Source organism: Onychomys torridus, chromosome 4 (genome assembly GCF_903995425.1).
Source record: "Onychomys torridus chromosome 4, mOncTor1.1, whole genome shotgun sequence".
Lineage (NCBI taxonomy): Eukaryota > Metazoa > Chordata > Mammalia > Rodentia > Cricetidae > Onychomys > Onychomys torridus.
In genome coordinates, this window is record NC_050446.1 from 21,458,553 (window position 1) to 21,476,190 (window position 17,638).

At 37.5% G+C, this 17,638-nt stretch overlaps 1 protein-coding gene across 2 annotated transcripts in view; it reads left to right on the top strand.

The window, feature by feature from the left end:
- Window positions 1-17,638, top strand: part of Arhgap15 (Rho GTPase activating protein 15) — a 606,350-nt gene that overhangs the window by 66,393 nt on the left and 522,319 nt on the right. For both annotated transcript variants that reach the window (XM_036185140.1, XM_036185141.1), the window contains exon 3: window positions 7,391-7,459. In XM_036185140.1, coding sequence (XP_036041033.1) covers window positions 7,391-7,459 — 69 coding nt within the window. The remainder of the gene's footprint in view (window positions 1-7,390; window positions 7,460-17,638) is intronic.

Here is a 17,638-nt window from a genome sequence, read left to right on the forward strand (position 1 = left end):
TGGCTATCTGGGAGTCAGGAAATTATGGTTAAGTTTAGCCTTAACATGTCTCAGGAGTCCTTTCTAATTGTTCCCTTTAATTTTTCTCAGGGGATAAAGAACATAATAAGTAGTATCCTATTTCTGACTCATATTATACAATAAAAGAGGATTAAGGAGCAGCCAAACATTGTGTGGGGGGAACAGATTTGGTTATGGATAAGCAGTATGCTATTTGAATAGTACAGTGGTCAGAAGGGGAAAATAAACACATTAAGCATTAGCATGTATCTATCATACACTAATAAAGTACAAAGTAAAATAATTTGGTCTCTCACCGCTTTATGTGAGTGCCTTCCATTAAGTCTACTGAAAGACTCATTTACATCACAGCAGAAAACTGAGAACTAGGTAAGTTTTTGTGTCCACAGAGTTCCAACAGGTTATGTGCCCAGGATGGAAAAGGCCACCGTGTCAACCTTCTTTCTGCAAAGCTAGCTACCACGAATCCATGCTGTGAGAGCAGTCATCATTTGGGCTGTATTTACAATGTGTAAATAACTACATCATTACAAGTACTAGAAATATTAGCCATGTCTCCACCTTCCCCAAAGAATTCAACTAACTTTCCTTTAATTTCTGATTCTGATAGGTTTAAGAAATAGAATTTGGCAAAACAAATGAAATTTTGAATATAAAACTTGGGATTCACCAAAAAAAAAAAAAAAAACTTTGAGAAACTGTGAAGATAAAGACTAAACTTAACCACAGATTTATTTCTGCTTTTCATCCACGTATCCAGGGAGGTTGCTAATGGGAGGTATGCCTCAGAAAAACGCACATGTCTGTGAAAACCTTGGAACGGACTAATGCTTTTCAAGTGATTTTATTTCAAGTCTAAGCCACAAGATATAAACTTTCATCAAAAATGGTAATCTATTTAAAATCAGAGCTGTGTGGAATATTTCATGTTTATGTATAACTTTCATGGTAGACCCTCCCACACAGGGGAAATAATGTGCCCAAAGTCTGTTATTTTTACAGTATGTAATATATCACAGACTAATCCCACTCATCAGTTTCATATGCTTTAAATAGATTTAAAAAAATGAAAAAGAAATGGAAGGAAAAATGAAGAATATCTGAAAAAGTAACTTTAAAATTCCATTTTGAAGCTAAAGATCTGAAAAATTATGGTACATGTTATAATAAGACAAGAGAGGGGTTTGAAGAAAGCAGGTTTGTGCATTCTGGGTACTCCTTCTTTCCACAGTCCAAAGCTGCAGGAAGGAGAGAGGACTGTGTGCTTATAGTGAGAGAAAAGTGAACCTTTGGTCAAAACATGTTTAGTCATATAGATTAATCTGATATTAAGGGAATCCAAGTCAGAAGACATTTATATTTCAATTGCTTTTTGATGGAACCTACTACAAATAACTTCCATTTATAGGGCATGATCATTCAATAGGAAGATACCATCATTGAGTAAGTAGTTTGCTCAGGCAAAAAGAAAAAGATGAAATGTGACATAACATTTTTTCTTCTTTAAATGAAAGGTTATCACCAATTCAAATACTAATTATCACAACTTTATTATTTAGGAGGCAGGATACAGAGATAAAAACAGCTTAGGACATAACCATGTCACTTCAATTGCAACTTTTAAATGATACTCTTAATAAACAGGCCAGAGAAACTGAAATGTCAAAGCTTTTATTTGCTCAGAATTTTAGAAATAAATTCATGTAAAATGTATGATTATTTTAAAATAGAATTGTAAAATGGTATTAAAAACATTTCATAACTCAGAAATATAAAAAACAACAAAAGAAAGGTGGCTGTGTGCCTTCAATTATGTGATAAGTAAACATACATGTTTCCTTTAGGCTTAAGATCACAAAGAACCAAAGAGAAGTATACATGAAAATAATGCCTTCCACACAGGTAAAGCTTCTGTAATTACATGTAAAAATACCTTGCTGAAATAAAGTTGTACTACACTACAGTAACTTCTCATTGTTATTCAACTTCTCAAATTCATCAACTATTTAGAAAATAATTAGAAGTTAAAAGGAACTAACAGACTTTACCAGGTCATGAAAATGGTATAAACAACTTCAGACAAAGCATAGGTATTTGAAATTGAGTAGGGTCTCAGTCCTTAAATTCTTGATAATAACTAGGACTATCTAAATGAAGCACCCTCTTGGTGTACTCATAGTATAAATATTTTATAACACAAACAAGTCTATTTTAATGACCTACTCAGACATTACTGAAATGAGTGTACCAAACATGAACATTGTTCTAACAACACTAATTGAACATAGGGATCTACTGTCTTAAACCATCATGTATAAGGAGTATCCCAAGGCAACTTACCAAATCAGACAATAATTAGCTGATCATTAATGTCTATAAAGGGATTATGAAATTTTCAATTATTTATAATACAGTTTAGGAGGGGTTTTTTTCCCCTCCAAACTTATTTCATGAGAATTTTGGCTGATCCCAAGTTTTCTTCATATTTACTATTTTAATTTAGTATATCATGGAAAGACTGTTTGATGAATCCTAACTTTTTCTGGTATCTATGTGTAGCAATTAAGCCATTATGAAATTGGAATTTTTAAAACCATAAGTGTCGGTCAGCTGAATCTGGTTGGAATGGCGTATTTCTTAGCTTTACTGGAAAGACTGTTTCAGCAGAGAATGGGTGATGAAAGTTCTCTATTTTCAACACCCTCATAACTCAGTTGAACATGACTGTTCAGCAGCTAACTGAGTTAGGATTGTTCAGGAGTATTACCTCCCCCAAAGAAGGATTAAGATGATTTGTAACAGGATTGAAACCCATTTTTAGCCTCCCTGTTAAATGTATGCAAATTTACATGTTTGACTCTCTCTCAAGCATCTACCTTAGAAACATTTTCTGCACACTGAAATGACTCAAAATTTCAGATCCCCATGACATTACTTATTGGTGAGATATGCACATATGAATTTATAAATATATATATATATACATATATATGTGTGTGATACACATATATGCAAAGGTTGATAGCTACATAAAGCCTAATAAATATATAAATACTGATCCAAGTTAAAATATTATCTATGCTTTTGTAAGGTATAGATTCACAAAGTTACTTAAACAGTATCTGTATTTATAAAACAAGGTAATATGATTGACTTCTTAAAGTTTCTGTGAGATTAACATTTTAATGTATGCAAAAAACCTGGCAAGTCAGTACTTCATAAAAGTTAGCACAAGGTATTCTCCTTTCATCATTTTGAATTTAAATTTGGTTTAGCTAGATCATGGACCCAATGGTCCATTTCAAGAGAAAAGCAAGTATGTGTTCAAAATGGTCATTTCTCTCGGTTTTTCTCATTAGCATTTATTTCAGATTTTAATCATTGGCTTACCATATGAGCTTTCCCATATTTTTTCCTATATTACTCATTTAATATAATTGTAACAGTTTTATTTCAAAGTAAAATATGTGACTATACTAGTAAATGGCTTTGATATGATAATCTTTCTGTGAAACCTTAAGACCTTAAAACGAATAAAGTTAAACCGTCACAACTATAACAAGCTTATTACTTTGCTAATAATAAAAACAAAGCAGAATTAGAAAGCCTGCCTTAGAGGCACACATTTACAAGGTGTACAGGTTACTTAGGGGCTGATGTGCTACTGTCCTCATCCAAGCCTACTAATGTTGGAACAAAAGAGAACACAGAATGATAGGGCTGACCTATTATAGGACCTATACAGAAACTTTAGGATTTTCTAGGCATTACTATCTCTAACACTTAAGGTATTTTACTTTCCAGGTAATTGACTTTTGCACCCAATCTAAAAATATAGTTCGGTTCTACGGAAATAAATTCTGAAAGTTTCTGTCATTCAGGAATCTTCCACATTCACATGTAAAACATGTATGTTGCATGGATACAAGTGTAGTATAGTAAGTACTTAGGAGAGGCACTTCCAAATGCATGCCATCATGAGATGACTTTCTATTTATTTATTTAAAGTATTAAGTAACAAATGATCATTTCTCACTGCTGACTAGTGGAGCTAGCCACTGTGAAGCTGGTGTTTCTAGGATTCCTCTCATTGACTATTTTTGCTTTCAGCATCTTTGTGTGTAAGATCTTGCATCTTTACATCAATTGAGTATCTACTATGGTTATCTTTTTGAGGTAATACCAGCTTTCAAACTCTAAAGTGCATGATGACTCCAAAAAATAGGAATTTATTTCTCACTTGTGCAAGAGAAGGCTGTTTTCTGCAGGAAACTCTGAAATTTTCTCTAAATACAAAACTATTCCTCCCCCAAAGTTTGAAGAAAAATAATTAATAAATGTAAACTTTCTGAGCCTAGGTTAGTTTCCTCCATATGGTGACTCAGGGTCCCAAATCTTCCTTCCATATAGATTAGTTTGGTGTTGACTCCTAGCCAGTGGCAAAAGAAAGAGAATTTGGAACAGAGAGCTTTGGCCATTAATATATCTTTGTTTCTATTCACATTCGGGTAGCCTAAACTAGTCAAATGGCAAGCCCTAACTGTAAGATAGGCCAAGTGCAGGTACAACAGTGCATTTCCCCTCACCTCTTTCTTATTTTGTATCTATTTTCCAACACTTGGAAACGTGTCTATCCTCCTCCCCAAAGATGACATCTCCAAATCAGTCCCATTCCTCTAGACAATTCTAACCAATACACATGAGATTGGCTTATATGATAGGGATGACATATTCCAGCAGTGGCTGTCTCTACACCTGAGAGGCTGAGAACTCAGATGCCCCAGCAGTCCCAGTCTAGTGCTGATGGCCTGGATATGGTAATATTGTGTTACCCAATATATTGTGCACTTTAATAAACTTATCTGGGGTCAGAGAACAGAACAGCCACTAGATAGACATAGAGGCCAGAAAATGGTGGCACACATACCTTTAATCCTAGCCTTCTGGAGGCAGAGATCCATTCCAGATCTCTGTGAATTCAAAGCCACACTGGAAGTAGCCAGGCATGGTGACACACGCCTTTAATCCCTGGAAGTGATAGCAGGAAGCAGAAAGGTATATAAGGCCTGAGGACCAGGAACTAGAGCTGGTTAAGCTTAAAAGGCTTTTGAGCAACAGTTCAGCTGAGATCCATTTGGATGAGGACACAGAGGCTTCCAGTTGGAGGAAACAGGATTGGCTGAGAAGTTGTCCAGGTGAGGTTAACTGTGGCCTGTTCTGTCTCTGATCTTTCAGCATTCACCCAATACCTGGCTCCAGGTTTGTTTTTATTAATAAGACCTTTTAAGATTCATGCTACACCTGGAGCATTCCTGGAGAGCTGCTGGTCTTTAGTTCACCTTGGATGGCCAAAGAAGCTGGATTCTGACGACAACCACAGTGGCAGCAACTGTAAACTATACACACTTAACTACAAAATCCAAAGCATATAGGCAACAGCAATGCTTTTCCCCTGGACCTCTTAGCTTCCAGGCTGCTTGCCAAAGGTCCTGCCCATTTTGTAGAGAGTCTCCCCTGATTCACAGTTAATCCTTCCTGGAAATGCTCTTAATAACTAGGCCAGATACGTGTTTCTTAGTTGATTTCAGATCCAATCACACTGAAAACGAAGATAAATTATCACAGCATCCGGCTACATTAGGCTCTTATTTACAGAATCCTTGGTGATAAATAGTTCTTTTTCATGAAGTCACAGTATCTCTGGAGAGCTAAATGATTTAGGACTTAAAATTCAGGTTGTATGCTTTACTTTATCTACCACATTTAACATAATGGTGGGGGGGGGGTTCAGAATGAGGTAAATGAGGGAAAAAAATGGTAAACAGCTTCATCAGTACACCAAAATAGTGACTGTGTCCTGCTGGGCAGACACTGTGAGGCCCTTGCTGTGGTGGAGACCATTCCTGACTCCTCTGCCTGGGAGAACACCTCATGCCCATTATTCTCTAGAGTCTGTGTCTGCTTTCTAGATGTGCTTCCCTGTGCATATGCCCATCCTTCCATCCAGACTCCAACTGGACAGTGGAAAGTATGATCTCAAATTTGGCTCTCCTCATAACAGTTTTTGTGGAACAAATATGGGCTTCCAGGATTATATAGAGTTACAGAATTTTAGGCCCAGCTTCTGGTTTCTATGGTAATACAATTACCTCAAAATCTTCAAAGACATGGAGCTAATTTCTTCAGTCTGTTAAACACACCAGTAACTAGAGCCAAAGACACAAGACCTTTTTCATCTCTACTTATAGTGCTAAGACCTGCCTTATTTCTTTCATCCACTTCTTTCCTTTCTTCCTTCCAACTCTCTCTTTCATATAAAATATGAAGAAATTTTACTAATGAAATCTTTTAAGCTATCCATCAAATTAAACCATAACTTCCTCCTCTCTTCTTCTTTAATGATGGAATTTGTCCATGATGCTTCTTCTGGAGAAAGAACAATAACTCTCATTCTTCTTTGTTCAAAGGAAATGTTCCATGTGACTTTTGTGTATTTAATGGCATCTGAACAATGAAGGAAGATGTGAAAATAACATAACACGTATTTTGAGAATCATGAGCTGGCATCACAAACATCACATCATATTTCAACATGAAATATTTTCCCCAGTTACTGCAACTTAAGATGGTAAAACACAGAGATGTAAACTATTTATTTTATTATGCTTAGAGTCTGGCAACAAAAGCAAAATGTTTTTTTTTTTTTTTTTTTTAATAAAGTCTAAGCTCAGCTGTCTCTCCTTCAGGGTGCTCCAGAACAGCTTGGAAGTTTGAAGGAAGGTTGAGGCTACTCTATGTCTGGGTGAACCAATCCTCAGGAAGTTTCATATTAATGTGATTGGTGGTTGAAGCTGGTTACTGGGGCCTCATTACTCTAACAACAATAAAATGTCAAAGTCTCTCCTTGTGGACACACTATATGCAATGATTTGAGCTTCCACATAGCATTGGGAACATAGTCCAAGCTAAGAGTTCCAAAAGAAATATGCATATAATTATAATTTTTGTGTTCTAACCTTTAATGCCTTGTAGTGGCACTTGAGTTATATAATTCAATTTAGGCAGGTGTCAAGGTCTGGTAAGGTCTAAAATTGGAATACTGATCTCACTACTTGGTAAGATGAAATTCAAGGCTTAGAAAGGCACATAATTATTTTTTTCAGCCAGCCATCTTGAAACACAAACTTTATTCAAATCAATTAACATCTAATGCATTGTGCATTTTATATCTATGTTATTATCCTTATTTAATTAAATTTTAATATGTTCACTTTCATTTGCATATTCACTAAATTGTGCTCATTAAAATGATTTTCAACTTTGTAAAGAAAAAACAATGTAATAGCATCAAATGTCAATGTGTTTGCAGATTTCCCGGCACAGAAGGAATCATTCACAGCATGTCTTGAAAGATGTCATTCCACCAATAGAACATCCAGTAAGTGACTAATTTTACTCTAGTATGATACTCTTTGATCTACTATTGAAAAAAGGTGCTATAAACTCAGTGTCTTGAAACTACACACATAACTATTGTGTGAATCCAGAATGTAGGTGTGTTTTACCAGAATTGAGGTATGTTTGTTATTGCCTAGCTCAGTGACATTCAAAGGTTCCAATCAACCTGTCACTGAGGACAGGATCATATCACGAAGTTTGACAGAGGAAGTGTCAAGCTCACTGACAAGGTGATTGGTGGGATTCACTTCTGTGAGAAATAGCAAGTATGTCTCTTTTGCATCAAATACTATACAACTTGTGTTTAGGACAAGAAATTCCAATATATGTTTTCCTCCCCCACCATGTTATATCTTTGTTTACACAAACACCAATTGATACATTCTGGGAATTTTTTGTTTTGTTTTGTTTTTGTTTTTGTTTTGTTTTTTCGAGACAGGGTTTCTCTGTGTAGCTTTGTGCCTTTCCTGGAACTCACTCTGTAGCCCTGGTTGCCCTCAAACTCACAGGGATCCACCTGCCACTGTCTCCCAAGTGCTGGGATTAAAGGTGTGCACCACCACTCTCCAGTTGTGGTGGCGCACACCAGTAGGATTTGCTGAAGGAGGGTGGAGGCAGGAGGATCATGAGTTCGAGGTCAGCCTGGGCTATATTCCAGGAATTTAATAGCCTGGCACAGGACCCTTTTCTCTTTCCTCCTTCATTTCCTGTGTGCCAAGTCTTTTCAGAATAGCCAATTGAATAAGACTGTAAAGCCTTTCTTTTCATAAAATCCCATTCATAAAGGATCCATCTCCTCATGCAGCCATGATGGAGGTTAACATGTCAGCTTTGTGTTAATCGGCCTACAGTATCACTCCTCGACTCAAAACGTGCAATGGCTTCGATCCTCCCCAGGGCAGAAGCTAGAAGACAAGCAGTAGTCCCCAAGTCCTAAATGTCCAGCGACTTCATCACCATCACCTCCTTCTTCGGCCTCATTTCTTTCCCACCAAACTGGTCCTTCCTCTGAAGTGTTATTTAACTTGTTCATTCATCTTTCTTGTAAACTATAATTTATTTGTGGCCAGTACATTTAACTGTCACTGCTTCATTGACCTGTTATTATTGTTATTATTATTATTATTGTAACATAAAAATAAGTCTTGGCGTTGTAAGATAGCTCATTGGATAAAGGCAGTTGCTGACAACAAGTTCAATCTCAGTTTATGCCTGTTACTGTAATTCTGGCCAGAAACCTGTGGCTGTGTCAGTTACTTTTGATGCTGTAATAAAGTATCATGACTGACCTAGGCAACTTGTGCAAGAAAGAGCTTGGCTTCTTGTTTCAGAAGGAGAGCCAATAATGGTGAGGAGGGGTGGTAGCAGTTGTCAAGACTGGAAATAAACAGATCTTCAACCATAAACACAAAGCATAGAGAGCAAACTCAAAGTGGGATGACACTATGAACTTTCAATGATGGTAGGTAAAATAAACAGCAGAATGAAAGTCATTTGAAACCTAGCAATATTTGTTGCTGCTGGAGCTGGTGTGATATTGAGGGAAGTAGTTTGGGGAGATGCTTATGATGGGTGATTTTAGTAGATTTTACTTCCTGCTTTTAGTGAGAAGGAAGTCTCAGAACAAATGACTAATTAATACTTCAAGACTTAAAAGCATGGTGAAATACAGATATGCTTAAAACAAAGCCTTTAGCTTTTCATTATGCCATATACTCAAATGATACTTTCCGAACCCTTCCATACTCTTGCAATCATAAAATCATAGGGACAGAATAGTGGACATAGGAAGTAATTTCTCTACCTAGCAGACTAACATTTCAATGAGTGACAAATAAATAAAATGTATGTGAGGTCTAAAGAGAATATTGAATAAGGGTGAAAATGAAGGGCCTAAAATAGATGCACGCGCGCGTGTGCGCACGCACACACACACACACACACACGCACGCACGCACAAACACGTTTGCATGCATCATTGATATACAACTGTGTGTATGCAAGCGTGCGCACAAGAGTACATGCACATGCGCATGTTACTATACACACGTTACAGTACACACATGTGTGAGTGTATATGCACGTATACGGGTATGCAATATGACCAACTGAGACATCTCTTCAGCTCCAACCTAGCTAGCAATCTTCTGAAGTAGCCTCTCCTCAGCTGGCATGTGACTACTCAATCCTCTTTGTAAACACTCATACCATCATCTTGACTTTCAAGTCCTTTGGCTCCCACCTCTAATATTCCTTTATGTCTTTCACACAGATCATGGGCAGTGACACCAGAACAACTTCCTTTAAGGCAGTACTTTCAATATTTTGTTTTCTTCATCCAAACAAACTGGCTTCCTTTTACCTATGGTATCAAGTGTATAGAATTCTCCTATGGCCCCTGATTTATGCTATATATTACCCACTCCGAAATACAGACCCTCAAGCTAGCAATAGAAGTATGATTGAAACATGGCTTTTAGCCTGAAGGAGTTTGACTTTTCTGTGGTAATCATGGTGCTTTCATGCTATCACATGTTCAAATACTGTTACACTGTCCACTCTTATTTCATGGCTAATAGACTTGTGCTGTAGTTGGACTGTAAATGCCTGGAAGTGAGAGGCCATGACTTTGTTCTCTTTTTTATGTCATGTTCCCACTTACAATACTTTTGGCATTATTGTTCGTTCTGGAAAGACATGTTTGCCAACTGATATAACAAGATATTAAGGGATGATGAGAGCAATGGTTGAAAATAATAATAAATATATGCTCATTATTCAAATAGAGCTCAATCTTTTCAATATTGTAATTTGATGTATTTACATATTTTGTTTCCAAAATTTTCAGTTCTGAGCTTTACGTTTTCTATGGAAACTATTTCTTTGATTTCTCAAATTTGAAGTAGTTTGACCTTGTGTAATCTGCTTTCTAAGAGCAACTGGGACTTGTCTCTGTCCCAGATGTGTAACACTAAAATTGCCTACTTCCTTTTCCATCTCCCTTACTGATTTATAACTTATATGAAGAGAGGGTTATGCATGATTTACTATTTCACTATTAGGACCTAGTATAGAATTTGTCACATTGTAGCCACATGATGAATAGGAAAATAAATATATACAAATAATTATTTATGCATACATATATGTATATATATATATATACAATACATATATTTGTCCATATTTGTACATATGTAAATACACAAATGTCTGTGAAATTATGTTTGAGTGTCCTAATTCTCCCATTGAAATGTCCCAAATTTTTACATACACTATCTCTGTGAATTATGAAATTTAAAAATTCAAATTATGATTATTTTCAAATTTAATCAATAACTATTACCCAATTTTCAATTTCACAGTCATGCCTACATATCAAGCATAACCCAAGTTTAGATAAATCATTAGAATATTCAGAAATAGTTTTTATAGTTTACCTTCCTTATATTAAAGTTATATTTTTATTAACTAACATGGTGAACTGTGTGATCTCTGCAGTTTCCATTTAAAAAGAAAGAAAATAAGTTACCTTTGAAGGTGATATTGAAGAGAAATATTAAATCTAAGTAAAACCAATACTTTTTTTTTTTTTTTGAGAAAAGGTTTCTCTGTGTAGCTTTGGAGCCTTTCCTGGAATTCACTCTGTAGCCCAGGCTAGCCTCGAACTCACAGAAATCCTCCTGCCTCTGCCTCCTGAGTGCTGGGATTAAAGGCATGCACCACCACCGCCGGGCACAAAACAGATACTCTTAAAAGTAAAATTTTAGTTTGTAAACACTCGAAATCTATAGTCCCCCTACCCCATCATCTCCACATACACACAACTACACATAGCCACTACTTCCACAAACTTTTTAAATTGTCAATTCAATTGCTTCCTGGTACTATTGGCCCTCCTTGCCCAGTTTTCTCTCTGAGTATACACTTCACGTGCTCAGTCTTCTGGTCTCAGGGAGCATTCACCTTTTTGTTTCTGGCTTCTAATGAATTGAGTTTCTTCCTTGTATTTAAAGGCGGAAATGCCATCAGTCATGTAGTCCTCATCTGGTGACTTGGCTGTTAGGAAGCGTAATGATGAATGAGCCACTGGCTTGTTCAAAAGGCAAATCTGTAAATTTTCAACTCTCCATTACCACCCACGAAGACATTCTTCTCCAGGACCCACTGGGTTTGCTTTAAATCTGACTAACTTGAACTTACATTCCCTTCATCATTTCTTTTCCCACAACCTGCCTCTGCTTTTCTCTCTCCCTCTCTCCCTCTCTCCCTCTTGCCTCCACGCCTCAGGATGTCAGCCAAGTCATCCACAGCTATCTGTCATCAGCATCTATCAAGACAAGCTGCCATGTATGAAACAATGGACCAAAATAGTTTGGAGTAATTATTTAAAGCCCTTGAGTTGATATTACTACTTATGTTTATTGTTTTAATGATATGGATTATCTCATGCATATTTATTTAAGAAAAAAACTGGGGGGGGAGGGGGGCTGGAGAGATGGCTCAGAGGTTAAGAGCACTGGCTGTTCTTCCCAGTGAGTTCAATTCCCAGCAACCACATGGTGGTTCACAACCATTTGTAATGAGATCTGGTGCCCTCCTCTGGCATAAAGGCATACATGCAGACAGAACACTATATATAATAAATAATTTTTTTAAAAAAAAGTTTAAAAAAAACTGGCTGTAATGTAAATCTCACTTCTTTTATCTCATATTCAAAAATTCCCCTAAATATTTTTAAAAATCATGAGACTACAGTTTGGGTTACAGCTTTTCAAATTGTGTATTAGGTCTACTCCTTTTTGGAGTGAAATGTTTTATTTATAAAAATGAAACTGCTATTGCAGATGCTCCATTGGGTGGGTTTTCTTTTTGGGAACTATGAACCATGAATTATTTTTTTACAGTTCCCTTTGATAAAGCCAATTGTGATCTACATGAATAATTAAAAGAACAACACATTTGTTTTGACTGTTACCTTTGAAACATTGCTAATTGGAGTCTAAAAATGCTCACAGTGGCCCCAGTTCAGGAAGAAGTGCAGCATTAATGCCACCCAGATGCAGATCACAGGGCTTCCATGGAAGAGGCTGGGATCACAGCAGAGAAGTGTGTGATTGCTCAACACAGTGATGAAGCAGCAGCTTTAAACATGAAACACCATGACACAAACCTTCAATGCACTCCTGTGCATTTATTTCTTGACCTCCTATTAATATATTCCACATTACAGCTGTTCATGAGACCCATTTATTTTCAAGACATTTTTCCTTTTCCCCTAAAAATTCAAGAAAAGTAACCCTGATTATAGTGTGTTAAATCTTTACCTTCTTTATTTGTATTGAAACATTGTAAGGCATGTCTGGATAACCCTGCAGGAGTCGAAAGCCTGTGGCGAGATTTAGAGAATCATCTACTTTCTCCTGAGCAAGGAAGATTTTGAGGGCATAGCTCAGGAAGCACAATATCATTTTGTGGATTAATCAATTCTTGTGGGGGCTTTGAGGATGAAAGACATTATAAGATATTGTACTTTCTTATTTTAAAGAAAAAAGCATAGTCACTCCGTGGGAATAATTCTATTGACCAGGCTAGGTTTTCTCTAAGTGGAAAACAAAACAAAACAAACAAAAACAGAAAAACAAAACAAACAAACAAAAAACACCTCTTCAATCTTTCAGAATGTTTTTGTAAGTTAGAATTAGTTGTTTTTTTTTTTTAAATCCTCTCAATATTCAAGGCAATAATAAATTATATAGTTGAATCTGCCTATTAGAAACCATTTCAAATTAAATATTTCTTTCATTTTCTTAAGCAGGAGTCTGCTTTTTGATTCATGTATTTGTCTAGGCCATGCTCATTCAGGAAGTGTGTTAGGCTCTGGGAATCTGATGAGAGATTAGCAAGTCATGGCCTTTCCTGGAGAAATGTTCAGACTACAGATAAGCAGAAGCACCAATGATCAAAGAAAGACATCATTCTGCACTCATATCTGTGGGAGAGGAAAGACGTATCCTGAAGTCAGTAGGCATACAATCAATCACACTTTGAAAATGTCACTTAAAATGAGATTTACACCATAAGTAGAACTGCAGAAACCAAGAATGGGAACAGGAAGAAGGAAGGAAAAAAGGGAGGGAGGGAGGGAGGGAGGGAGGAAGGAAGGAAGAAAGGAAGAAAGAAAGAAAGAAAGAAAGTTTTTAAGGAAAAGAAAAACAGTACATGCAATGGCCTAGAGATAGAACAGGTTTATTTCAACTGTATTTGAAAAACCTGCAAGAATACTATGATGAGATAGGCATGGTGGTACCTGCCTGAATACACTCAGGAGGTAGAAACAGGAGGTCTGCAAGTTCAAGACCAGCCTGGTCTACATAGAGAGTTCCAGAATAGCAGCCAACCAGGATCATGTACCCCATGTCTCAAAATAACAAACAAAAATCACATACTGGCTAGACTATAATCATCAAAAGTAAAGAGTCACAGAGCATGATTAGAGGAAGCAGTCCTCAGGTGAAGAAGTGTGAGGTAATAGGAAGAATTCTAGAATCCATGAAAATGGATACTAGTTAAATTGTGTCTCCCGGCCATGTCCCCACTTGTCATTTATTTAATTCTAGAGGAGAGTGCACATGCATCAACAAAGACAACTAGGATTGAGCAATTCTCTCTTCACAGCTGCCCAAAGTGAAATTAGGTTATAACACAAATGCATTATAGTAATAAGTGGCTCACACAGCAATGGGGAAGAAAGATCATCCTCTGTGAACTTCAATGATGGTCACAAAACAAGTAACATTGGAAGCAAAGACAGAGCAACAGAAATTTCCGAGGGAGTCTATTGAGAGTTGAATTACAAGAAGAGCCACCTGAAGACTGAAGTTCTTCGGATACAGTGTGGTCCCTCCTAAGCCCCTCTCCTACACAGAAACTGGATTTCTTGGTGGTGAATAAATGAGACATGCTGGCTTCAGGATGAAAGGCTCAGGAATAAAGTTCAGGGGAAAGTTGAACCATAGGATGCTATACTGTCATTTTCAAAATGACTTTTTGGTGAGTTAATGGTAAATAACTCAGCAACACAAGGACAGCATTGCCCATGAAGTACACAGTGGGTTAATAAGAGTGGGGAGGATAGCTTGGCAAAACATAACATATGGTTCACCAAGCCCAGTGTTTAGAAAACAGTTCAAGAACCCTAAAGGCAGACATGATACCAAACCCCTCAAGTGAGACAAATGGGACAGGGTCACTGCATGAAGGCACACTCCACACCACACTAGAGAGAGCAAGGAAGCATGGCAGTAAGAATCACCCCAAGCCAGACCATGAAGCTCGATCAGCTTCTCAAGAGTTCTGGATTTCTGTTTTTTTAATTTTTGGCTGGTTGCTGCTTGTCTTTTGTTGCTTTGTTATCGTTTAGTTGAGTCAAGCTCCCACAGTGATGGAGCCCTGGCTTACCTGGGCTACATATCCCTATGTATACCAGGCTAGCCTTGAAACTTGTGGGTTGTTCTTCCTGCCTGTGTCTCTAAGTGCTGAGGTATGGGCATTAGCCACTGTGCCATGCGTCAGGAAATCCTTTAGGAATGCAAAGCTGTTCACTGGGTTTTGCAAATGTGTGATGCACAGAACTGCTTTTGTTTGACTTTTTTAATGTAATCACTGCATCCAACTTGAGAGTTTACATGTATGAACATACAATGTATTATGTGTTTGCATGAGGTAAGCACTTGTATCTGAAAGCATCATCCTTCAGAGAAACCCTCATGGGTCCTTCCCATATTATGTTCTCTCTCTCTTTTATTTATAACTCACCATATCCAGTTATGCTGGCCTCACATGCACAGGTGTAGGGCCAGTAGAACCTGGTCACCCTACTGTGGACTACACACTCCTAAGGAAAAGGGTCTCTCCCCAACTTAACAATCAACAGTCAATTGCTCCCCAGATAGGGAGAAGAACTCCTGTGCCCATCTTCCATGCCCATATTCCATGATATAATGCTGATTTACATATTCTCTGCTGTTTACTCAGATGTGAGTCTGCATTGACTATTCTCCTCTGCACAGACACTTTTCCAATGGCAACTTAGAGCTTTACTAATCTATGGATGTGAAACATTTATGTATACATAAGGCATTTGTCTATTTAGCAAAACAATAATGATAAGCTCATCTTAGGGCATATGAGCTCCTGTGGTGGTCTGAATAAAAATGTCTACATAGAGGCAAACGTTTGAACACTTGGTCCCTAGTTGGTGGTAATGAACGAGGACAAGGTACAACACTGGAGGTAGATGCTGAATGTTCATAGTGTCATCCCACTTTGAGTTTGCTCTCTCTATGCTTTGTGTTTGTGGTTGAAGATCTGTTTATTTCCAGTCTTGACAACTGCTACCACCCCTCCTCACCATTATTGGCTCTCCTTCTGGAACAATAAGCCAAGCTCTTTCTTGCATAAGTTGCCTAGGTCATGATACTTTATTACAGCATCAAAAATAACTGACACAGCCACAGGTTCCCGGCCAGAATTACAGTAACAGGCATGAACTCCCATAGAGTGAGCCCTAAATCCAATCAGGCATCTATACAGAAAAAACAGGTGGAAATACTGTAAGAGCCAGAGGTAATGTGTGACTTTAAGGACATAGCAAATGCATGCATGAACTCACAGAGACCGTGACATCACATCCAAGACCTTCCCAAGTTCAAACCAGACAACATTCCAACATTGAGAAGGCTAAGTGGACACAAAGCTGCACCACTACCCAAGAAACTATTTGCAATTGATAACTGTTGAGGAAGAGAAAATCAGTTTCCATCAATGGAATGACAGTGGGTATATTAACCAGGCCTATGCTCAGGATTATTTGGCCACAACAAAATGGACTCCATGCTTTTGCTCACTTTTGGTGTCTGTGTGTATTTGCATGTGTGTGTGTGTGTGTGTGTGTGTGTGTGTGTGTGTGTGTGTGTGTTTGAGAGAAAGAACATGAGTCTTGGCGGATGGGATGTGGGAGGATCTTGGAGTACTTGGGGGAGGGTAAAGAATATGATTAGAATATATTGTGTAATAACTTTTAAAATAGTCCTCAAGGAAAGAGGTTTCTCTTAATACCTGATGTCCACTACAAACCTACACACACTGTCAGCAGATCAAATACAGATGACATATAGAAACTGTGATATGCTGAAAAGAAAACAATGAGTCTCAGGGAAGAAGCAGTGAGAGACAGAGACAGAGATAGAGATAGAGTGTGTGTGTGTTTCTGTGTGGTGGGGAGCGTGAATGTATATGTATGTGAGACTGTGTGTGTGAAAGTATGTGTATTTGCATGTGTGTGTTTGTGAGCATGAATATGTGTCTGTTAGCTCTCTTGCTGTTATGATAAAAAAAAAAAAAATACAAGAAAGAAAATACCCAAGGGTACACTTCACTTCCTACAAAGTGCTAAGTCTCAGGTTGGTGGCCTTCAGTGGCAACAGGAATGTGCGGTAGAAGTTCTTCAGTTCATAGAGAACAAGAAGGCCAGAACACCAACAAGAGGGGAGCAAGTAAAACATAGTCTCCAAGAGCCTCTCCAACCTCTCTCGCCCCCATCTCTCCCATTCTCCATCCCCCACACCCTCTTGCTCTCTGCCATTGACCCACTTCCTTTAGCCAGGAACCACCTCCCACAGCTCCACTACTTCCCAATAGTGTATTAAAATCTGAATTAATGTCTTAATGCCTTTAGAAATGCCTGCACAGTCACACCCAGCGGTGTGCTTGAGTAATCTCATAGTCATTCCTAAATCCAATTCAAGTTAACAATCAAGATTAGTATGACAGTGTAACTTGAGAAAAATGTCAAGAAAAAGAAAGCACAAGCACACACATAAAAAGACAAAAAAGTCTTTTTCCGAGTATAGGAGAAAAGTATAAGGTGATTACAGAAGGAAAAAGAAGCACAAGATGGTATAAAATGATGTGACAAAACATGTTCTCATTTGATTTTTTAATAGAAATCAGTAAACAGGATTATCAGCAAAATCCTGTGAACCATTAAAACTTTATTAGCCACCTTATTATTAAGTAGGAAAATAAATGAATGCTAGATGTTTGAGAATTACAGTGGTCCAGGGCTGTGGGTGTGGAGTAATGATATAAACTTTCC